Genomic DNA, 26,403 nt, shown 5'->3' with positions numbered 1-26,403 from the left:
AGAAAAGCAGCATGTTTTGAATTACACTTCTTAAGAATTACACAAATATGTGTGTACTCTTCAGCATGTTTTATATTAAATAGGCTTTCAGTAGAACAACAGAGGAGGGAAGGAGTTATAAATCACAAATATCAAACCTACATTGAAAGATTTCCTTGTAGCACACTACTTCGGTTTTATATGGGAGTACCTCATAGCAATTGAGAACTTTTTTTCTGTAATGTGTTATTTATTACAAAGTGGAAATTTTAAAAGTAGTAATTAAATAGTCTAAACAATTTGTGTGTGCTTTATCCTACAAGGGAGACAGAATTTACAGGGATGTAAAATGGAACATACATAAATGAAGCAGTCTGAGAGCTTTCAGATGTTAACCAAGAGTCTGGATGAAACACGAGGATATTTTACCTTGTCATGAGTAGAGGATTGACAGTCCTCCAAATGAAATGATATTTGAATGGCTGTTTCAGTTGTTTCAGGACATTAGGTACCATCTTGAGAGATGGCCTAGGAGGGGGCTGTTAAAAGTTTATGCCAATTTCTCCCCCTCCATTTACTACAAAGAATGGTGAAACAGGGTGTATACTTGGACAAGGAAAGAAAATTCCCAGATTTTCCAGTTAAAAATACACTTTCTCCCAGCTGAAAATACACTTTTTCCTTGTTAAGTGACAGTACATTTTCCTCTCAGAGCTGTAAAACTTATTAGTCCTTTGACTGCTTATGATTTTATACACGGGCATAGAATTTCCCGGCACTTTTGAAAATGAAACTCAGGGAAAAGAACACGTTTTGGAAAGATCTTTGATGTGCAGTAACATTCACGCTGCATATTTTCATATTACGAAAGTATACATTCGAATTCCACCAAACACCACATGTTACTTTCCGAAGCATTGAAACTGAGATTATGATGTGCATTTGTAAGCCAGTCACAGCTCGTATCATGTGATCTCCCCAGCCGATGACAGGATATTCAGAGCACAGAACACATGATGAAGTCAGCCAGTACCAACATCACTGTAAAGTAGCACAAACACACAAGCAGGAAAAGTTAATGGTTTAAATTAATATACATAGTGTTTCTACAAGAAAAGCAAAGCTTTCACATACAATATTGGTTTCTAAGGTTAATAAGCGGCAAGAGAAGCTAAGCTTTCACATAAAATGATCTTTTTTGAGCGTGTTACACTTTACAATACATCACAAATTTTTTAATAATGACTAAATGTCTGATCTGGGCTCGAAATTCTTCTAAATGGCTTGCCATCAGAGAGTTTATTTTTAAATAAGAGTCAAGTGCTCTGTGTTTTACGAAATTCATTGTACGAGGCGTGTTTTTTAATTAAGTACCGTTTGAAATTAAAAAAAGACTTGTTAAGATATCTCAATAATTTTATTTTTACATGAAAGCCTGTACCTTAATCTACGCACTGACGCCATTACAGTCTGATTATTCCTAGGTTACGTTGTGTACCGAGTGTTTAAGATGCCTCCGATAATCGTGAGTCCCGCCAACTGTGAAGTACGGGCTGTTGCCAGATTTCTTAGTGCTAAAGGCCTAAAAGCGATCGATATTCATCGTGAGATCTGTGCAGTTTACGGAGAAAACATTATGAGTGATGGAATGGTAAGAAAATGGGTGAGAGCATTTAAAGATGGCCGCACAAAAGTGCATGATGAGCAACGGAGTGAGCGTTCTTCGGTCGTTAATGAAAGTTTGGTGCAGGAAGTGGACAGAAAGGCGAGAGAAAACAGACACTTTACGATTTCCTCCTTGCGGGATGACTTTCCTAATGTTTCTTGTAGTGTTTTGTTTGGCACTGTGACCGGGCACTTGAATTACCGAAAACTGTGCGCACGTTAGGTACTGAAAATGTTGACGGATGTGCACAAAAACAAACGTTTAGACAGTGCACTGACTTTCCTTGAGCGGTTCCACAATGACGGTGATGATTTCTGCCAAACTGTTACGGGCGATGAAACATGGGTGGCCTACGTCACACCAGAATCAAAGCAACAGTCCATGGAGCAAGGGCATCGTTTTGCTGCAAGTCAATGTCCGTCCGCATGTGGCGAATCAGACCAAAGATCTCACATCTTTTCGATGGGAAACTCTAGATCATCCTCTGTACAGCCCCGATCTTGTGCCCAGTGACTACCATCTGTTCCTGCACTTGAAGAAACACCTGGGCGGTCAGCGTCTTCAAGAAGATGACGAAGTCAAAACAGTGGTCATGCAGTGGTTAACAAGTCAGGCAGCAGACTTCTATGAGGAGGGTATTCAAAAACTGGTACAACGTTATGACAAGTGCCTCAATATTGATGGAAATTATGTAGAGAAGTAGATTAGTGTACAGGCTTTCATGTAAAAATAAAATTATTGAGATATCTTAGCACTTTTTTTTTTTAAATTTCAAAATGGTACTTATTTAAAAAACAGGCCTTGTATATCCATTCGCAATATTTTCCCATGACATTTTAGAAATAGATTCGTTTCGGCAGTTGCCAGAGAGTGCCAGATAACAGGTGTCACTGCAGTTGTGCACCTACGATGACAGGAAGCCCATATGTTCATACGTGTAAAACATTTAAAGATCTTACATTAAGTCATAAAAGAAACAAGACATCTGGAGATACTCCAAGAGCATCGGAATTTCATCAACCATACTAAAATGTGCACATTTAAAGTGTGTACTTAAAGTGCACATTCGTATGTCCAGATTCTCAATGAAGTAGGCCTCGACCTGATATTAAGCTCTTCAGTGTGGTTTTCAGGATGTAAATTTTCTTGGAGTACCAGTACTGTACTATCTCTTGTCCGGTTTTTTATTATGGCAAAATGCCATACGTGCTAGAAGATGAAAACATCCACTTGAAATGCAGTGAACAGTTGAAACTAGCCAATAGTGTGGAATTAAACACTTCGTTTCAAATATGCTGACTGCCTCAATGGAAAAGATTAATAAAAGCCAAATTTCTTCGCAAACTGACAAAAATGAATTCATTGTTCTGCAAGGCAATTAATGGTTGACTGTCAGAAATGTGGAATAAAATAAACTCTGAAACTAATAATATATTTTAGCCATCCATCATTGCCTGAATGTATTTTAATTCACCTGATAGCTCCCAGCCACAGAAATCCGTTTTGTTTTATTTGACGTGAGAGCGGTAAACGAAGAGGAAACAGGAAAATCACTAAATGTAAACATGTGTCACATGGAAACGACCTGTTTTCTCACTAAAACTCAGACTGCTCTGCGCATCAGCCCCGGATGTACATTATTTCCGAACCGAGGCAATGCCCCCCACCACCACCCAAGCGTTCGAGAGAGGACGCAATTTTTTTTTTTTTAAAGAAATTGAATTTTCAAAAATATGTTAATTTTGTAGCACACATAATTCTGAAGAGTCTGATAAATAAAATGTGTGTGTATGTGTGTTCGAGGAAATGTAAGACGTGTTATTTGGTCTTAAATGTGCCGAAGTGCAATGCCACACCTCTTCACACAGCATTCTTCTATCGCAAGTCACTGTATTTTGCTCTGTGGAATTGAAACATGTATATTTTGTAATGGATGCCATCAAACTATATTCAGGACAGTGGAAATTAAAATGTCCTTTGGTGTCTCTTGTGCTCCCAGTCGGCCGGTTTGATATACTGCCCCTCTTATCTTTCTTTCTTTTTCTTTTCAATAATACTGGAGTGGATTATTTGTAATAAGGAGAACAAGAACTCTTCAGAAAATGTGCACTCTTTATTGTCTGTTGGCTAAAGCTTGCTGTTTTGTGTGACATAAAATTAAATATGGGATACATAAAACCAGTAAAGACAAGAGGTATGCAAGACAGTACACATTTCTTCAATCCTTAGCTCCTAGCATTTCTTTCTCTTTAATCTCGCTACAGCTTTCCTTTCTATGAAAGAATCTATTACCTCATCAAAGTTTGTCAAATGTTTTGCTACCTGAAAAATCGAAATGTCGTTGTCTAATACTGAAAAAGCTGTTAATACAAATAACACCCAAGTCTGGTGTGGTTTCTCAATCTGATTATGTCTATTTTATCACTGTCTGCTAGATAAATTATCACTGTCTGCTAGATAAAACAATATAGGACTTCCTAATATTTCAGCAATTGTAACACACCTCAAATAAACAAGACTGTTTTGACACAAATGGTCATTTCTATAACATGACAGAATATAATTCACGAACTACCAATATCAAATGCCTATTAGGCCTACTACAAGCAAAAAGCTTTATGTTAGGAAACAATTCCTACCACTGTCAAAATTTATTCGCTGGTTAACTTCACTAACCCTGCCAGAATCACTGGTTTAGTTATCCCATGATTATTCTCCATTTAGGCGTTGTTACATGTTCGTACAACAAGTTTTCTGGGCTACTTATAGTATAGAACTTAAGCGGCTACTAGCTGGGGACTCTAAAACTGGCCCTTACGAGTGTAGCGATCTGGCCAAAAATTTCTGTTGAAATTTCATTTTCTTGGATACACCAAGAAGATAATATGTAACCTTTCTTTACCCGTTATTCCTGCTAGTCTGAATCTATGGATTTCGTTAGTAATTATAACAATGCTGATCATTCGCAAACACAAAACCAGACAGAGATTGGCATTCATCTGTTCGGCTTTACTCTGCTCAGTTCGTATAGCCCTGTCCCCTTTCGTCAGAAATCAACTTAGAAAGTTCCAAAAGTGTTGAAAAACCAACAGGTTCAAAACCATATGAATAATTGATACATTAAGGTGCGCTGGATGCTAGGCGCTTTGTGGAACAGTTTTTTTTTTTTTTCCTTAATAATATGAATTTGGTGCATGAAAAGCATGGTAATTGGAGGATAGGGGAGAAAATGCCGTATGAAAGTAGGGGGGAGAGCAAATAGAGCAAGTGAATACACTTGGGAAGTGTAATAATGGATGATATGTATTGCTCAACAGAAATTAGGAAAAGAATTGCAATGGCAAAAGAAGGATAAAAGAAGAATTCAAGAGGAAACAGAAATTACTTTGTGGACTACTAAACAAAGATCAGCGGAAAAGACTTGCCAAATGTTACATCGAAAGTGTTGCACTATATGTTGTGGAGACCTGGACATTGAGGAAGGAAGATGAAAGAAGATTGGAGGCACTAGATTTGTGGATATGGAGAAAATGGAAAAAGTGAAATGGGAAGACCGAGTACGGAATGAAGAAGCATTAAGAAGAGTTGGAGAAGAAAGAAACATGCTGAAAGTTATCAGAAAGAGAAAACGGAACTGGATTGGACATTGTTCGAGGAGGGACTGTTTATTGAAGGAAGGAATAGAAGGAATGGTGGAGGGAAAAAGGGGAAAAGGAAAAAGAAGGTACCAAATGCTGGACAATATAAAAGGAGACCAATCTTCAGAAACGAAAAGACTGACTATGGACAGACGAAAGTGGAAGAGGCTTAATCCATGACAAGACTTGCCGTAAGGCAGTATACCATACTACTACTACTACTATTACTACTACTGTAGCTGCTTGCTGCGACTGGTTACACAGCTAACTGCCACATTTCTGTAGCCAGAAACGGGAGAAGGTACTACTCATATGTGACTCAACTGCGCATGCGCATGAGCCCGCTTGTAACTGCTAGAATGAATGTAAACAGTTCTGACGTCACGTTCACTGGAGGCAATTTGTTGTTATGAAGCATTGCAGTCTTCCTAAGTCTTTGACACAGTTTGCTATTGGTAGACGCTTGCATGAGCGCTGTGTTTTGTTGTTGTATATGGCGCATTTCCTTTGCAATTTAAGTTTTACTTTCATTTTTTTCCTCTCTTTCATGTTTTATTGCTGCAGAATTATTCTGCACTAGCAGGATACAGTAACAACCTTTGTTAGAGTATCGGTTCTTACCAGTCAAAATTACAAAAATTTAACTGAAAACTAAAACAATGAAAAATTCCCGGGTTTTTCCCAGTTTTCTCCCGGATGAAAAAATTCTCTGAGTTTTTCCCGGATCTCCCGGTTGTCCTGGCTCATATGCACCCTGTGATAGGATCCGGTAGATTGGAAATTCTGAAGGTCCTGATGGAAGGAAAGGTTGCTGTAACAGATAAAGCTACTCATAGCTTGAAAGCAGTTGAAAATTTTCCACTTTCACTTTCTTGAGATTCCAGCTATGTAAATTAACAAATTAATCATTGCAAAAAATGCATTCCACCTGTTATCTCTTGTACATGTGCGTAAATATACTTGAAAAAAAAAATTAATAAATAAATAAAAAAATTAAGAACAGCTGGAATTAAATGTAAAATTATATCTCACTGCAGACATGAAAACTTTCTTGCTATTACTGAACATTGACAGTACTGAAAGGAAAGAAATATATAGATACATAATTTAGAGAACAGAACAAGAAAACAGAATACTAGCATGCAGCAATGAAATATGAAAGAAACAATGGGGTAATGTATCTGAGATTAACGTCTAACGAAGCACTGGAGAAACTGTTACTCAAAATACTGTGTTCTGCAAAACGCACAGCTATAAAAATGCTTCGCTTTTTTGTCAAGTGATGTTTGACAGTGAAATGTTTAATTTGATATAATATAAATATGACTCCGGGAATTCTTATTTTTCTTTCTAAGGTAGTGGTTCAGTACAAACAAGTTTCTTAAGGCAGGAGAGTGGAAAAAGTAGAAACTGAACGCACTAAAGCATCAGCTTCATGTCAGAATGTCAGCTGCTTTTAAACATGTAGCTGGCAGACTGTCAAACCCCGCCCCACATCAATCTCAGCACTAGTACTGAATGCAAAACTTAAAATACCTACTAGAAGCAAGTGTCAATTGTTTATGGAATAAAGAAGCTGCCATTATCTGCACTATGCCCCCACCCCCTCCCACAATTTCAGATTTTTTAAAGACATTATACAAGTAAAAAGAATGAAAGTAACGGTTTCTAGCTACTTAAACCAGATACTTCAAAAGAGAGTAAAGAAAAACCTAATAAAAATTCAAGAAGTGGAAAGAGAGACAAACTAATTTTTTCTACTACAACCATACTTGTAGCCTATATTTCTGATGTGTAAGACAAACAAAATGACCGCAGATGCTTTACAACCAAAACAGATCTGAAATACACTATATAGCTTATTTGATCATTATCAATACAGCATTAACAGAGTTAAAAACAACATGTATAACTATAAATAAAAGTAAATGAAACTGCACAGCACATTATGTTGCACTTAATGACTGTGAATAATATGCAGAAATATTTACATATATGTCCACACGAGGTACGGTCCTAACATGATAATTACATGTACAAATCTTTTAAAATACTCCTTAAACCATTACTGTAGTGAAGAGAAATTCAAGAGTAAGATGTTTATCATTGTACATGCTGATGCATGTGAATCATTTAAAAATGTTTTAGTGAATTCAGTGCCACTATTAACAAGAGGCATATAATAACCCTGTACTTCTAGGATTGTAATAACTTCCACAACTGCATCATATGAAACAAGCATTATTCCAGCCTTTCTTTCATATTTCACTCCTGCTTGCTAGAGTTCTGTTTTCTTGTTCTGTTCTTTAAACTATACGTTTCCTTCCTTCCAGCACCGTCTCATTTTCAGTAATTGCAAGAATGTTTTCACACCTACAATAAGACACAATTTCATCTTTCATTCCAGCTATTCTTAAAATTTTATTGTATTTCAAGTAAATTTATGTGCATGTGCGTGCAGGCGCACACACACACACACACACACACACACACACACGGAAAGCATTCTTTTTGTAAGTTGTGAAAAAATGAATACTACAGCACATTCTGGTCTGTGTTTAACTTCGAGTCATCTGTACCATGAGCTAACAGAGTACTTCCGTGCAGTGGAAGTAGAAAATTTGCAACTGTCTTCACAGCTACAATTGGTAAACAAACAGCTGCAGCAGCACTTCAGTACTGATATGTTGCTAGTAAGTAACACTCCTGACTGTGATCCCTCTTATTTGATAGGAAAATTTAGATTAATGGTACTCTCAGTGTTACTCAAGAGGAAGATGCTTCTTGCCGAGTCCAGGTTTCATGCTCAACCTACTTTTCATATCAACAGCACAAAAAGCATTGCACTGCACTATACCACACTACATTCACTATAGGCATCAACACAAAACAAATACCTATTTACTATGCCAAAGAAAGGCCCTGCATCAAAAATTACAATAGTTTTCACCAAGCAACATGAAATTGGTTTGCAACATTTGGGTACAAACAAATGATTAGGAACAGAAAAGTTGCATTTGAATTGAAGTAAAGGTTGAAATTAATGTTTGAAAAAAGTTACTTGGAATGTTGTCAAGAATCTTACATAATAATTAGTCTTCACAGTTCCCATTATTTTAACAATGTTGGGAAGGGAGATACATTGTTTAAAGATACTTATTCACAAGTTGTGTGGTATGAAAATGGTACACGCAAAAGAGCTGTTCTTGAACAAACCTTTCTCTAAATAATCATTCATGGAGACTGTATGAAAAGGTAATCAAACACAGAACGTGCAAAGTCAATCCAGTTAGGCCAGAACAATAATACAAGCAATGCATCACTGTTTGATAACTGTAAGTTACTTGTTCATAAGTTATGTACTGTGAATTACTTGTTCATACGTTATGTCACTTACATTTCTCACACAGTGTTTTAAAACTAGAAAAACAAAAATATTCATATGCATTAAAAAATTACAAGCATTGTCATCAGACAAATATTTCCAACAAGACATTTAAATGAGTTTAAATAATAACTTGCAACTAATATGTATATCTGTAGCTGACCTTAGCAGCCTCCAGTTGCCCATGAGGAATAGCCATCTGTACCATAGGACGGGTTGGCCTTGCACCCGACTTTATACCATGTGGTGGCAGTTTGTGTCCACGGCGAGGGAAGTATGGGCCCATTGGCAATGCATTGTGATTTTCTTGGAAGACAGCATGGCAGTGAGATAGAAGAGGAACCAGTACTTGTATAACTTCCTGAGGCATTAGCAGAACCATTTCCTTCAATAGTTCTGTATCAAGAGACAATACGTGGATAAGAAATTAATATAAAAAAGATAAAAATTCTGAAAACACTAGAACATAGATTGTATTGTGTAATGTCAATTTAAAATGGTAATTATGTCATTCCTACACAGCAAATAATATTATAGTTTCAGTACAAATTAAGAACTTTAACATTCAACAAAAGACTGTTGCATTTTCTTCTGCATTTTGCAACAAATGAAGTTATTTCCAATAGTTTATGGATGTTTTGCAATTACTACAAACAGGAGCACAACTCAAATAAAAAAATTGAATGTGTTATAAATATCTTACGTATTATATGATTATACAGGTTTCATGACTTTAAGCATGCTGCATTCCAATCTTTTCTTTTGCATTGTTTTATTGACAATTCTGGGATCACATCTTGATAACCATGCCATTTTTAAAGCCTATTCTTATTCTGTGTATAATGATGTTATTGGTCACGGGATATAACTCTACTGAAGTTATGCTGCTATATCATGATGATCCATATGATGTCAGATCGTTTGCAGCTCATCTCAATTAGTGATATGCAATCAAGTCTTGTGTTTTAACTTGGAAAAAAAAACACTAATAAAAGGAAGATAAATTGTAGGTGAAGTGGGTCTTCTGAAACTTCTGTCCATAAAATAACAATGACAAAAGTGCATGTACATAGTTTTTGTTTCTAACATTAAACTGAAGAACAATCTTGTGAATTTCTCATCCTCTTTCAGAAAATATGAGATTTGAGCACAGTTTTGGAGCAAGTAAGCAATGATTATGAAACTTAGATATTTCAGTATGGATTGTAAATGGAAAGACTCAGCTCTGAAAAGAATGGTCTATAACATGTTTGGGCAATACAAACAGTTAGCTAAATATGTATTTGACATGCAAGAGGTTAAAAAATGGCCACTGTATATTTTGTTTCTAAATGGTTTGCCTGTGATGACATCGTACTATTAGATAACCATTCAATAATGGAATTTATGGAAAAACGCTTAAAGATTGTTGTAGAAAGGAGCTGAATAGGTCTGTCCAGAGTTGCAAAACTCTAGGACTGTGTGCAACACATTGGTGCTGAACAGTCAGTCATGAATGAAGGAGACTCATGTAACACCTCTTTAGAATTTGTGCCTGGCTCCAATCAGCCTCTTTCCGTCACATCAGGAAGGAGGAACCTATCTTTTTGGGGAGGGACAAATTTGAAACTGTCCCCCCCCCCCCTCCCCCTGATAACAAGATACTTTTACATCTACGAACACACTCTGCAAACCACTGAAGTGCATGGCAGACGGTACTTAGCACAGAACCACGTGATTGGGTTTATTCCTGTTCCAGCTGTGTCTGGAAAGAGGTAAGAATGACTGAGTAAATGCCTTTGTCCATGTTGGAATTAGTCTGATTCTGTCTTCATAGTTCATAGGGGAGCAATACCTCTCTTCAAAGTCTGCCAACTTAGGTCTTCCTAACATTCCGATGAGTCAAGCAAACCTGTGACCATTCATGCTGCCCTTCTTTGTATGGATCCCACACATTCAAGTAATATTCTAATATGGGATGTACAAGTGATTTGTAAGCTGTTTCCTTTGTAGACTGACTGTGTTTTCCCAGAATTCTGTCAGTGCACTGTAGTCTGCCACCTGCCTTACCTATGACTGAGCCTATATTGTTATTCCACTTCACATTGTTGTTGTTATCTTCAGTCTGAAGATTGGTTCAAATGGTTCAAATGGCTCTGAGCACTATGGGACTTAACATCTGTGGTCATCAGTCCCTAGAACTTAGAACTACTTAAAACTAACTAACATAAGGACATCACACACATCCATGCCCGAGGCAGGATTCGAACATGCGACCGTAGCAGTCGTGCGGTTCCGGACTGAGCACCTAGAACCGCGAGACCACCGCGGCCGGCAGTCTGACAATTGGTTTGCTGCAGTGCTCCATGCTTCTCTATCTTGTGCCAGCCTTTTCACCTCTGGAACGCGGCTGCAACCTACAACCTTTTGAAACCGCTTACTGTATTCATGCATTCGTCTCCCTCTACAGTTTTTACCTCCCACTCTTCCCTTCAGTACTAGATTGGTGATCCCTAGATGTCATGGAATGTGTCCTATCAACTGATCTCTTCTTTTAGTCAAGTTATGAGATAAATTTATTTTCTCCTAAATTCTATTCAGTACCTCAGTATCCTTGTAATCTTCAGCATTCTTCTTTAACACCACATTCCCAATGCTTCTATTCTTTTCTTATCTGAATTGCTTATAATTTGCATTTCACTTCCATACATGGCTACACTCCAGATAGATACCTTCAGAAAAGAATTCCCGACACTTTATTTGAAGTTCACAAATTTCTCTTCTTCAGAAACGATTTCCTTTCCATTGCAAGTCCACATTTTACATACTCTCTACTTCAGTCATCATCTGGTATTTTAGTGCCCAAATACCAAAACTCATTCAGTATTTTTAGTGCCTTGTTTCTTAATCTAATTCCATCAGCATCATCTGATTGAATTTGACTACATTCCATTACCTTATTTTGCTTTTGTTTTTGTCTTGTGTCCTTTTGAGACACTGTCCATTCTGTTCAACTGCTCTTCCAAGGCCTTTGCAGACTCTTAACAGAATTACAAAGTTATTGGCAAACTATAAGTTTTTGTTTCTTCTCCCTGAAGTTTAATTCCTTCTGCAAATTTTTATTTGGTTTTCTTTATTGGTTGCTCAAGACACAGACTGAATATCATTGGGGATAGATTACAACTGTTTTTCACGTACATCTCAATTAGAGCTTCCTTTTCATGCCCTTCGTGTATTTTACTCCTGCTTACCTTTAAAATTTCAAGAAGTGTACTCCAGTCAAAAGCTTTTTACAAATCTACAAAAGCTATTAACATGGATGTCTTTCCTTAACCTACCTTCTCAGGTAAGTCAAGAGTCGGTACTGCCTCATGTGTTTGTACATTTCTCCAGAATCCACACTGATCTTTCCCAAGGTTGGATTCTACTAGTTTTTCTATTCTTTTGTAAATAATTTGTGTTTGTATTTTGCAAACATGGTGTATTAAACTGTTGGTATAGTACTACTCACACCAAACAGTGTCTGCTTTCTTTGGAATTTGTATTATTACTGCCCTTTCTTTGGAATTTCAATTATTATAATTTTCTTGAAGTCTGAGGGTATTTAGCTTGTCCCATATGTCTTGCATGCCAGATGGAATAGTTTTGTTATGGCTTGCTTTACTATGGGTATCACTTGTTTTCAGGAAATGTTGTGTACACTGATTTGCTTTAACTTAGGTCTTTAAGTGCTCTATCAAATTATTTGCGCAGTACCATATCTCCTATTTCATTCTCATCTACATCCTCTTCTCTTTGTATAATATAGCCTTCAAGTATGCTTCTCTTGCCTAGCCTTTGAATGTGTTCCTTCTACTTTTCAGCTTTTCCTGTTTTGCTTAGTACTCATTTTCCATTTGCACTCTTGATATTTATATAGCAGCTTTTCCTTTTTCCAAAGGCCTCTTTAATTTTCTTATACGTGGTATCTACCTTTCCCCTATTTATATATGCTTCTATATTCTTACATTTGTCCTCTAGTCATTCCTGTTTAGCCATTATACACTGAAGCGCCAAAGAAAATGGTATAGGCATATGTATTCGAATACAGAGATATGTAAACAGGTAGAATACGGCGTTGTGGTCAATAACATCTATATAAGACAACATGTGTCAGGCACAGTAGTTAGATCGGTTACTGCTGTTACAATGGCAGGTTATCAAGATTTAAGTGAGTTTGAAAGTGTGGTGTTATAGTTGGCACACGAGCAATGGAACATACTATCTCTGAGGTAGTGATGAAGTAGGGATTTTCCTGTATGACCATTTCACAAGTGTACTGTGAATATCAGGAATCTGGTAAAACATCAAATCGCTGACATCGCAGCAGCTGGGAAAAGATCTACAAGAGCAGGACCAACGACAAGTAAGGAGAGCCATTCAATGTGACAGAAGTGGAACCGTTTCACAAATTGCTGGAGATTTCAATGCTGGGCCATCACCAGGTGTCAGTGTGTGAACCATTCAACAAAACATCACCGATATGGGCTTTTGGAGTTGAAGGCCCACTTGTGTACCCTTCATGACTGCATGACACAAAGCTTTATGCCTAGCCGGGCCCGTCAACACCAACATTGGACTGTTGATGACTGGAAACATGCAGCCTGGTTGGGCGAGTCTTGTGTCAAATTGTATCGAGTGGATGGACGTGTACGAGTATGAAGACAACCTCATGAATCCATGGATCCTGCATGTCAGTAAGGGACTGTTCAAGCTGGTAGAGGCTCTGTAATGGTGTGGGGCATGTACAGTTGGAGTGATATGGGATCCCTGATATGTCTAAGTACGACGTTGACAGGTGACACATAAGTAAGCATCCTGTCTGATCACCTCCATCCATTCATGTCCATTGTGCATCCCAATGGACTTGGGCAATTACAGCAGGACAATGTGACACCCCCACAGAGTGGATCCTGGAACACTCTTCCGAGTTTAAACACTTCCGCTGGCCACCAAATTCCCCATACATGAACATCATTGAGCTTATCTGGGATGCCTTGCAATGTGCTGTTCAGAAGAGATCTCCTCCCCCTCGTACTCTTATGGATTTGTGGACAGCCCTGAGAATTCATGGTGTCAGTTCCCTCCATCTCTACTTCAGACATTAGTGGCATCCATGCCACATTACGTTGTAGCACTTCTGTGTGCTCACAGGGGCCCTAAACGATTTTAGGCAGGTGTTACCACTTTCTTTGGCTCTTCAGTGTACTTATGCAGGTGTTACCACTTTCTTTGGCTCTTCAGTGTACATTTCTTGTCAACCTCATTTTTTATATGTTTGTATTCCATTTAGTCTGCCTCATTTGCTTCATTTTTATATTTTCTTGTTTGATCATTTACCTATTTGATCTGGTTCTGCCTTCACTATTTCATCTCTCAGAGCTGCCCATTTGTCTTCTACTGTATTCCTATCTCCTGTTTCAGTCAATCGTTGCCTAATGCTCCATCTGACACTCTCCCAACTATGGTTGTTTCAACTTATCCAGTTCCCAACTGCTTGATTTCTTATCTTCTTGCAAATTCTTCGGTTTTAATCTACAATTCATAATGAGTAAGTTGTTGTCAGAGGTGACATCTGCCCCTGGATATATCTTAGAATCTAAAATCTGGATCTGAATTCTCTTTCTTACTATTATGTAATCAATCTGAAATCTGTGTACAGGTCTCTTCTATGTAAATAACATTTTTTCATGATTCTTAAAACAAGTATTAGTGATGATTAAATTATGCTCTGTGCAAAATTGTACCACACATCTTCCTCTTCATTTCTTTCCCCCAGTCCTTACTCGCCTGCTGTTTTCTTATTTTGCTTTTCCTACTATCGAATTCCAGTCCCCCATCACAATGACATTTTCCTCTGAACTAAATGAATAATTTCTTTTGTCTCATGATACATTTTTCCAATCTCTTCACTATCTGCAGAGCTAATTGGCACGTAAACTCTTACTGCTTCGGTGGGTGTTGGCTATGAAAATGCGTTCACTATGGTGTTCATAGTATCCTACCCACATTGCTATTTTCTTAATCATTATTAGACCTACCTGCGGATTACCCCTATTTAATTTTGTATTTACAATCCTGAACTCATCTGACCTGAAGTCCTGTTCATCCTACCACCAAACTTCACTACTCTTTGCTTTATGTAACTCCAACCTATCCATTTCCCTTTTTAAATTTTCTAACTTACCTGCCCAGTTAAGTGATCTAACATTCCACACACTGAACTGTAGAGTGCCAGTTCCCCCCCCCCCCCCCTCCCCCCCTGATGAAACTGTCCTCCTGAGTAGCCCCCACTATATCTGCACAGAGTAGTATTTTACCTCTGGAATATTTTAAAAGAGGATGCCATCATTATTTAACTATACAGTAGAGGTGTATGCCCTTGCGAAAACTCCATTTCATATCCCTAAAAATTGTTAAATCCAGCTATTTGTAGGACTTGAGTGATTCTAATTGTGAATTATTGATATTGCTCTTCATTTTAAGAAGTGCATATTTTACATTTCTGTACATTTAAAGCATGTTGCCTATCTCTCTCCTCAAAATCTTATCATGATCTGATTAAATATATCTGAAGATGTTTCCAGATAATACTTCATCGTGGATAACATCATCTGTGAAAAGTCTGAGATGGTTCTTAATATTGACTGCCACATCCTTAATGTTCAAAATCAACACACAGAGCTCTACTCCTTTCTTCAAAATGACAATGATACTGAATTTCATAGTTTCATTGTTAATTTTTATCTAACGAACTAATGAAGATATCTATACCATGTGGTAGCCTACAGGTGCAGGAATTGCCTATGATGTCAGTGGCAAAAGTGGTACAAACTCTCACACATTCTATTCATAAACTTATGATTTTAGGAACTGTACTGACCACATGATAAACAATTCACTGTATTATTTTTAAAAGCTCTGCACTGATTTAAATTTAAAAAATTACCGAAATCACAAAACTGAAGTAACACAAACAAATGAATCTGTAAGTTAAGGGAATAACAGAGATCACAACAAAGTTTTTGCCTTGGTAGTTTTCATTATGTCATAAAGATCAATACATTTTAAACTGTCTGATGGATATTTGCAAACTGCTGAAGTTAGTAAGTATTAACATCATTATTCTAAATATATCATCTCAAAATTACAATATAATATACAATAATTATTGAAAAGATAGCACACATAACAAAAGGATATAAACTAACTGTCAGTTTTTATCTTTGAAATTGTGCAGTATTACACAAATCAAAATTTAATTACAAAGTTATTTAACAATGTTAGGGCATTACCACTTCATTTGGGCTGAATGTGTGTACTAGCTGAACCTTCAACAGGAGATGTATGATCACTAAGTGTTTTTTTCTATTTTGATCTATAAATATTTCACACACCATATCATACACTTCACTTAACCATGGGTGCAACAGAGATTCTGCGGGGAAATCAGAGGGACGTGACTTTTATCAGACTTCTATATTTGTACTATGGAGTTAATATAGTAAAAACAGAAGGGTATACAAAAGGTTTTTTTTCACACAATGTAAACATCTATAATTTTAAGGACAGTGTTTGAGGAGGAACAGTTCTTTTAATATGATTTCAAGATCTGTATTTATGTACAACTGGACCTCAATATTGCCCTTCAATGCTTGTAAATTCAGAAAACAAAACTTTTCTTTCCTTAGAAATTTTCACTGTTATTAGCATAAGAAATCTGAGAAGATAAATGAAAAATTGTCCAGAAATTTACCTATGCAGAGTGACCTCATCTCCGGTGGATTATAGGTATTCAGCAATGTAGAAATCTTGCGCAGCACTTCCACCCACTCTTTGACTTGCAGCATTAACGTCCGAATATCCCGCGGTTCACGGCACATGCGCACACACTTCAAAAAATCACACAGTAGGGAAAGAAGTTCTAGTAGATCAGAAAGTACATGGCATGCTGTTGCTTCATGGTACATTGTATGCAATGTCTGTAATGCCTGTAAGAAAAGAAGAAACACATTAATACCTAAATACAGTTTTGTGAGCTTGAAATGGTAAAGTTACTGTCAACTAGTATAACATCACATAGAGGACAGTCTTGCATACACTTTGTGTGAATGAGTCAGTCAGAAGACTATTTAACTTGCAATGGAATAGTTATAGACTTGCCAGCAGGTAAAAAATATGTAATAGTAATGCAAAACAGATTAGTTCACGGGACTGTTAACGACTGACTAGTTGTATATTTTATATGTAGTTGACACTTCTTTAGTCACTAGTAGTTGCAGTTACATTTTTCCATTTTCTTTGTTTTTCCACATTCCAGAGAAACAAAGTGGTCACAGATATAAAATAATTTGTGAAACCTATCAATTCTGGTAGAAAATCACATCCAAGTCTCTGCATAATTTGCTCCATATTTTTTTCTTCTTCAGTAAGTGGAATCAAACTAAAAACAAAGTAAGTGATTTTCACAGATTACTACTAAAGTACATTCATGTAAGTCCAAATAATTTGAGTCAGCAAGACAAAGTGTTTGATCCGTGAGGCCACACAGCTTCTTTTCACATGTTAATACAGGGAGTTTTGGCAGCTCTTGCAAGACAAGTCATATTATTTACAGATGATGCCACTCATGGCTTCTCTTACATGTACAGCTGCCTATTACACACTTTTAGAAGATTTTTTTTTAAGAAATTTGTGTCTCGGTATTCTAAGTTGTACTCAAGACTGTTGTGCTTAGGTTGTTATGTGGGACAAAGAAGTAACATATATACACTGGGTATTTCAGCTGTGTAACTTAAGACCTCTGTGTGAATAATTGACTAAAATGCACAACCTATAGTAAGCAAAGTAAGGGGAAGTTGTATGCAGAGGCTTACCTCAAATGCCAGCTGCAATCCACCATTATAAATAACGTACAAACGATCATCATCACTGTCTATGAGTGTGCGGAAAGCCATTATAAGAGTTGTCCAACAAGAGCGTCCATCCAGAACCTGCATTAATTGTAAAAGATTAGTTTTAATCACACACATTCATGATAAACATTTTATCTAAAAATTAAATGAACATTAAAGGACCAAGTAGTACTTAATGTTATGCATATGGCACTAAATACACATGCATTTGTGAAAACAGCAGCACCATCAAGAAATCAGGACGAAATTTATGCAAAATGTAAAGCAAAAAGGGAAACATAAATGAATATAAATTGAACTCACATTCCTGTATTGTGAGCATACCACGAATCTTAATGTCAGATACACAATACAAGCTTACTTGCTTTTTTTCTTTGGCTGATGCCTTGTCCCGCAGTTTTGCATGGTCAGCATGGTTAGGAATGGATTTGGCAAGGTTAATTTTAAGGGATATCAGATGGTTTCATGCCAAACTGCTTGTTAATGATTCATTTGAAAGGAGATGGGTGATTATTACAAAGAGATAAACAATGTACTTTTTCAAATGTGGTTTGAGATGTCATTTACGACTAATCTATAAGTCCAGCAGTGATCATTATGGATAACACATTACACAACTCTGTTTTTCATGAAGATACACCAACTTTGGCAACAAAAAAAAGACAATATTATTCAGTGGGTAAAATGACAAAAAGTGGATTTCAGAAGTCTGAAAAGAATGAATTGCTTGAAATTGTTGCATAAAAGAAACCACACTTCCAACATATATACCTGACAAGCCTGCTAAATGGCATGGGCATGGAATCATTTGACTTCCTCCATATCACTGTTGCTTTTCAATGTCATTGTAGAGGTATGGGCACAAATAAAAAATTACGTTGCTGCAAACAACAAAAAATTCAACATCTCTGAATCTAGAAACCTCCTTTTGAAGTTGTCGGTCAGGTGACAAGCAAGATCTGGAAGAATAGTGTCAACAGCACTGCAAGTGATATCAGAAAACAGCCAAAGATGAAAAGATTGTGGAAGAAGACATTGAAATTTAATTATACATCTGGGAGGGTGCAGTGATAGTTCGAGTGGTGCTACAGAAGACTATTCAGTATCAGATTCTGACAGTGATGGGGGTGGTATTTTCCCTTCAGCATAACTACAACACACTCAGGAATTTATGAAGGGAGCATTCCACTGATCTCTATGATCACATTGTGAGTATTTTCTTCAGGTTATAACTGTTAATATACTGATAAATTATTCTGTTGCTTATTGTAGAACTAATAAATAAGGCAAATATTTAACAACAATAACAAAAACTACAAATGTTCAACAATTAGCAAAAATAGTTTTCATTTGTTTTGTGAAGTATAACAAATAACTTCATGATATTTCAGCATATTAGATACCAAACAGCTCTTTTCAATTTTTCGAGCTTATATAGGGTGTCTAGTGGGTCAGTATTCAAGGATATGACAGGAATGATCACTGCAGGCAAAAAATATCTTAAATGTGGTTCTGAAATGTCTGCCCTAAGATCTACGAACACCACTACATCTTCTGTGCAGTTTCTTTCAGACAGTACTTCATTATAGACAACAGTGTCAGAGGCAAAAAGTTTGAGGTTGCCGTTAATGTAAGCAGCGATGTGGAAGTATGTGAGGGTTGGAGTCCTAACAGCTACAATTTTAATGATGATAATAATAATAATAATAATAATAATAATAATAATAACAATGAGATAAAATTGAACGTCAGGAACTTTTACTACAAACCTGTAAGTAAAGCTGCAAGGTTTGTCTACGGAATGCACTAATTTCATGTAGCTCTTGTTCTGTACTGTCTGGAAACTTCATTACAAATAGTTGTATCAACTTGAACAACTCGTCAACAGCCTGGAAGTAATACATTTGAGAAATAAGAGAAATAAATTTGCTCTAAATTGTTAACTATCACATGCAGAAACAGTCCTATTTTTTTGACTGGATCTTTGTGGATAATATGAATATAAAATATAGGCGCACTTAACAAAAATATAATAATTATTCCCAAAAACTAAAGAGATAGAACAGAATCTACAAGCTAAAAGTAACTCACTGCACTATACTGTGTTGGATGTGGTGTAATATTCTTGAAAGCCCAATGTAAGTTCTGATGGTTGGCTAGTGACCTCGTGAAAGTTCGAGATTGCTGACAGCACATACGAAGTAACCCATAATATGCAGGAAGCATTGTACGGTTGAACATAACAACGTCCTGATCTTCATGATCTGCCCTAGATAAGACATAAAAAAGATTTAGGTTAAATACAGCATATTTTATTCTTCTTCTTCCCCCAACAGCAGACGATTCACATGTTCTGGTCACAGAGAAAGTTGTAACAAGAGAATCATGAACAACAATTACGTACCTCACAGAATTAGCTTTCAAATTAATTTTTTTACCCTACATCAAGTAAACTTAATCACTATACACAATCACAACAACAACCAAAATCAGTCAAAAATCTGAGCATGAGGTGATCTGATTAACAGTGATCAGGAACATTACAAAACGTGAGATTTGTAGTAACCAAGCTGAGCAGTAACGTAATTTTCAACTGTTGCTGCAGTCACATTGTAATAACCTCCTCTGGACATGCAATGAATTAGTTTCTTCTTCTTCTGCTTCTTCAAAAATAAAGTGCTGTGAAGCACTTATCACTCTGGATATGGACCTGGCCAGATGTTGCCTTGGTGTTAATGTGCATGGACCGATAACATTCATGCAGCAATGGAAAGGAAAGGGATAGAAGGCAACTGTGAATAAGAAAATAAAGACTGAGTGGTAACAAAAAAATGTAATACTCCAGAAAAATAAAGTTATTGTTTCAGAACATTGATATTTTGTTTCTGTCTTAGTGTGCACATGTTTACAGATCATGTTGCTAATTAATCACCAGTTTAAGGATGTTGGGTTACTGACCATGTCCATAACAAACACTGAGCCCTATTGAGAGTTTTAAAACTTGTCAGGTGCATACCATATTTACTCACATGTAAGCCAACCTCAAATGCAAGCTGCACCCCAGAAATGAAATTCGGAGAGGGGGGGATTAATATCATTACTGCTAAGCTTAGTTACTATAAAAATCAAAACAAATATGCTTCAGCATATGACGGATAAAGTATAAAGTGGCCCCACCATTCAGGGATTTGCGAGTAGTAGTATTTATGTTTAGTAATTCAGATGGACTTAAATTTAGAATGTTGGACACTTGAAATTACTGTTACACTGCAAACAACGATAGCAGAGAGGACTCACAATATCTATCAAAATGTTCCAACAGAAACAATGGCAGCAGGGGCCACTAAGGCATTTACATATTGTACAGCAACTCATGTTCGAGTCTTACGCTATATCACATGATTGTCTTTCAAAGTATTTTTTCTTTCTAATGAATATAGTGTTTTCATCCAAGAAAGTTGCATTTTGTCTTGAGAAAGTATCCCGCTCGATTTAAAGGAAATAAACTTGACACAGAGCAATCCATATATTCAAGACAGAGGTTATACAGGGTACTTTGATAGATTACTTTTTAACATTGTAAAGAATACAATTCATCTGCAAGAATCATTTCCAGCACAAGTAATCTGTACAAAGTGCAGACCACAAGCACTGCCATCACTGCAGAAAATCTTTCTCGTGCAATGTCTCCTACATCTGTCAACATTGTTTGACTATCAAGTTATAGCACGGCCGCCTAAAATACAGGCAGCCGTAATTAGGAACTATGCGCAGGTGGGCTATGAGTGGCAACATCACAAGTGAGTCCCACTGCACCACATACCTGAACACAGTCAGGATTTTTCATTTTTTCTTATGTGGTCAATAAAATGCTAGTATGAGATCGCCTAGAGATGTTGAAATGTAAAACTGTACTTACTGTGCTTGTCAACTAATGCAAGTTTCTTAAAACAGTCAAGTCTGATGGTGTGTATATGAAGACATTTGTTTTAATTGCTTTAAATAGTTGAAAAACTCCTACATTCAAAGATGAGCTATATTAAATTTGAATTTCTCCCATGATAAAAAATAATTAACGTTCAATGCTCCAAATAATAACACAATGGCCTCTGAGGCAGAATGACTACTCATGGCAGCTTCTACCAGCATTTTTCAAAATTTTCTTAGACTTTGTCCCTGAATCTAAGCCACAGGAGGGCCTTAATTTAGGTAAATACTAGTTTGATGAAATTTTAGACGAATTGCAGGAAGTCAGTACCTTCTTGCCTTGATTTTTTGATGCACAGTCTTCTGGTCATCTTCAGTTGTATACACTGCACCAAAATACCATGGTAGAAAGCTACTGACACATAGCAATTCACTCGAAATTTCATGGTACACTTATTCCCACTCACCAACAGCAGACTAAATGCTGACACAATAGAATTGGTACATCACCAACATATTTTACTTTATCTTAAATTTTTATTGAGTTTCTTTCCGCCTGGTGTGTGCCTTTGCTTCCCATTTCTTGCTGCACTCTTTCATATACATACACGAGAAACTGAATTTCAGATAGCTATTGTGGTTGAGACACAGCATTCCTGCTGCCAGAGTGAGCGGAATGTCTCCTGAACTGGCAGTCATCAGAATTTCGACTTTCAGCTTATTTGATGTTGGGTACCAGAAAAATGGGACTATCCATCCTCAGAGCCGTGCTGGTACTGAGATTTTCGTGTCCTCCACCAAATGTATTCCATTACTATCTGGATTTGGAAATCACTGCCATCAGAATGAGCAGCCATTTCCAACAATGTGACCGAGGGGGTGAGTACTGTGGTTCGTAACAGCAGATGGACAAACAACAGCCCCGGTAGCTGAGTGGTCAGCGCGACAGAATGTCAATCCTAAGGGTCCGGGTTCGATTCCCGGCTGAGTCGGAGATTTTCTCCGCTCTGGGACTGGGTGTTGTGTTGTCCTGATCATCATCATTTCATCCAATCGATGCGCAAGTCGCCGAAGTGGCATCAAATCGAAAGACTTGCAACAAGCGAACGGTCTACCCAACGGGAGGCCCTAGCCATACGACACTAATTAATTAAAACAGCAAATTGCTCCCAAATTCAATGCTGAACAACTAAAAACAAGCAGTCGTACCACAAGAACCACCATCTTTGAATGGGTACAGGTACCATTGCCTGCACATGTGAACCAGAGCTTACTGGAGATCACAGAATGCAAAAATCATCATGGGCCTAGGATCATCTGCAACGGACACTCAAATGATGAGAACATGCTGCTTAGATGATGATTAACATTACACAACAATGGCAGAGTATGAAAACACTAAAAATTACATTAGGTGATACATCTCACTTGTCTTTAAGGTACTAGACAAGAAGGCGGCAGTGGATGTACAGTATGTGATCAAACGTATCCAGACACCTGGCTGAAAATATCTTACAAGTTCGTGGCGCCCTCCATCGGTAATGCTGGAATTCAGTATGGTGTTGGCCCACCCTTAGCCTTGATGACAGCTTCCACTCTCGCAGGCATATGTTCAATCAGGTGCTGGAAGGATTCTTGGGGAATGACAGTCCATTCTTCATGGAGTGTTGCACTGAGGAGAGGTATCGATGTCGGTCGGTGTGGCTTGGCACGAAGTCAGAGTTCCAAAACATCTCAAAGGTGTATTGTAGGATTCATGACAGGACTCTGTGCAGGGCATTTCATTACAGGGATGTTACTGTCAAGAAACCACTCCGCAACAAGCTGTGCATTATGAACAGGTGCTCAATCATGTTGAAAGATGCAATCGCCATCCCCAAATTGCTCTTCAACATTGGGAAGCAAGAAGGTGTTTAAAACGTCAATGAAGGTCTGTGCTGTCATAATGCTACGCAAAACAACAGGGCGTGCAAGTCCCCTCCGTGAAAAACATGACGACACCATAACACAACCACCTCTGGCAGAGGATGTTCACTGGGCATTTGTTATACCCACACGCTACCATCGGATCGCCACATTGTGTACTGTGATTCGCAACTCCATACAACGTTTTTCCACTGTTCAATCGTCCAATCTTTACGCTCCTTATGACCTGCAGGGCTTTTTTTGGCATTTACCGGCATGATGTGTGGCTTAATGAGCAGCTGCTTGACCATGAAATCCAAGTTTTCTCACCTCCTGCCTAACTGTCATAGTCATGCAGTTTGGAATTCCTGTGTCATGGTCTGGATAGATGTCTGCCTATTACATATTGCGACCCTCTTCAACTGGTGGCAATCTCTGTCAGTCAACAGACAAGGTCAGCCTGTACACTTTTGTGCTGCACGTGTCCTTTCACATTTCCATTTCACTATCACATTGGAAACAGTGGACCTAGGTATGTTTACAAGTGTGGAAATCTATGTACTGACATATGACACAAGCGACACCCTATCACCTGACCACGTTCGAAGTCTGTGAGTTCCGCAGAGCGCTCCTTCTGCTCTCTCACGATGTCTAATGACTACTGAGGTCGCTGATATGGAGTACCTGGCAGCAGGTGGCAGCACAATGCACCTAATATGAAAATCATCCCCCCCCCCTCCCCACCATGAAACATGGACACTGCTGTTAGTGGGGAGGCTTGTGTGCCTCAGCGATACAGATAGCCATATCGTAGGTGTAACCACAACAGAGGGGTATCTGTTGAGAGGCCAGACAACCGTGTGGTTCCTGAAGAGGGGCAGCAGCCTTTTCAGTAGTTGCAGGGGCAACAGTCTAGATGATTGACTGATCTGGCCTTGTAACACTAACCAAAACGGCCTTGCTGTGCTGGCACTGCGAACAGCTGAAAGCAAGGGGAAACTACCGCCATAATTTTTCCTGAGGGTATGGTTAAATGATGATGGCGTCCTCTTGGGTAAAATATTCCGGAGGTAAAATAGTGCCCCATTCGGATCTTCGGGCGGGGTCTACTCAGGAGGACACTGTTATCAGGAGAAAGAAAACTGCCATTCTATGGATCGGAGCGTGGAATGTCAGATCCCTTAATTGGGCAGGTAGGTTAGAAAATTTAAAAAGGGAAATAGATAGGTTAAAGTTAGATATAGTGGAAATTAGTGAAGTTTGGTGGCAGAAGGAACAAGACTTCTGGTCAGGTGAATACAGGGTTATAAATACAAAATCAAATAGGGGTAATGCAGGAGTAGGTATAATAATGAATAGGAAAATAGGAATGTGGGTAAGCTACTACAAACAGCATAGTGAACGCATTATTGTGGCCAAGATAGATATGAAGCCCTTGCCTACCACAGTAGTACAAGTTTATATGACAACTAGCTCTGCAGATGACGAAGAGATTGATGAAATGTATGATGAGATAAAAGAAATTATTCAGATAGTGAAGGGAGATGAAAATTTAATAGTCATGGGTGACTGGAACTCGATAGTAGGAAAAGGAAACGTAATAGGTGAATATGGAATGGGAGGAAGGAATGAGGAAGCCGCCTGGTAGAATTTTGCACAGAACATAACTTAATCATAGCTAACACTTGGTTCAAGAATCATAAGAGGAGGTTGTATACACGGAAGAAGCCTGGAGATACTGGAAGGTCTCAGATAGATTATATAATGGTGAGACAGAGATTCAGGAACCAGGTTTTAAATTGTAAGACATTTCCGGGGGCAGATGTAGACTCTGACCACAATCTATTGGTTATGAACTGTAGATTAAAACTGAAGAAACTGCAAAAAGGTAGGAATTTGAGGAGATGGGACTTGGAAAAACAAAGAACCAGAGGTTGTAGAGAGCTTCAGGGAGAGCATTAGGGAACAATTGACAAGAATGGGGGAAAGAAATACAGTAGAAGAAGACTGGGTAGCTTTGAGAGATGAAATAGTGAAGGCAGCAGAGGATCACGTATACAAAAAAGCGAGGGCTAATAGAAATCCTTAAGAGATATTGAATTTAATTGATGAAGGGAGAAAATATAAAAATGCAGTAAATGAAGCGGTCAAAAAGGAATACAAACGTCTCAAAAATGAGATCGACAGGAAGTGCAAAATGGCTAAGCAGGGATGGCTAGAGGACAAATGTAAGGATGTAGAGGCGCATATCACTAGGGGTAAGATAGATACTGCCTACAGGAAAATTAAATAGACCTTTGAAGAAAAGAAAACCACTTGTTTGAATATCAAGAGCTCAGATGGAAACCCAGTTCTAAGCAAAGAAGGGAAAGCAGAAAGGTGGAAGGAGTATATAGAGAGTCTATACAAGGGTGATGTTCTTGAGGACAATATTATAGAAATGGAAGAGAATGTAGATGAAGATGAAATAGGAGATATGATACTGCGCGAAGAGTTTGACAGAGAACTGAAAGACCTAAGTCGAAACAAGGCCCCGGGGAGCAGACAACATTCCATTAGAACTACTGACAGCCTTGGGAGAGTCAGGCCTAACAAAACTCTACCATCTGGTGAACAAGTTGTATGATACAGGCGAAATACCCTCAGACTTCAAGAAGAATATAATAATTCCAATCCCAAAGAAAGCTGATGTTGACAGATGTGAAAATTACTGAACTATCAGTTTAATAAGCCACGGCTGCAAAATACTTACACGAATTCTTTACAGATGAATGGAAAAACTGGTAGAAGCTGACCTCGGGGAAGATCAATTTGGATTCTGTAGAAATGGTGAAACACGTGAGGCAATCCTGACCCTATGACTTATCTTAGAAAATAGATTAAGGAAAGGCAAACCTATGTTTCTCGCATTTATAGACTTATAGAAAGCTTTTGAAAGTGATGACTGGAATACTGTCTTTCAAATTCTGA

General features: G+C 37.8%; 1 protein-coding gene across 1 annotated transcript in view; it reads right to left on the bottom strand.

The window, feature by feature from the left end:
- Positions 1-26,403, bottom strand: part of LOC126263189 (ubiquitin carboxyl-terminal hydrolase 34) — a 524,696-nt gene that overhangs the window by 61,917 nt on the left and 436,376 nt on the right. The window contains exons 44-48 of the mRNA XM_049960250.1: positions 19,693-19,870; positions 19,371-19,490; positions 17,563-17,679; positions 16,443-16,677; positions 8,832-9,064 (exon numbers count right to left, since the gene is read on the bottom strand). Of these exons, the coding sequence (XP_049816207.1) occupies positions 8,832-9,064; positions 16,443-16,677; positions 17,563-17,679; positions 19,371-19,490; positions 19,693-19,870 (883 nt within the window). The remainder of the gene's footprint in view (positions 1-8,831; positions 9,065-16,442; positions 16,678-17,562; positions 17,680-19,370; positions 19,491-19,692; positions 19,871-26,403) is intronic.

Source organism: Schistocerca nitens, chromosome 1, assembly GCF_023898315.1.
Source record: "Schistocerca nitens isolate TAMUIC-IGC-003100 chromosome 1, iqSchNite1.1, whole genome shotgun sequence".
In the NCBI taxonomy this organism is placed as follows: Eukaryota; Metazoa; Arthropoda; class Insecta; order Orthoptera; family Acrididae; genus Schistocerca; species Schistocerca nitens.
This window is presented reverse-complemented; position numbering and strand designations above follow the sequence as displayed.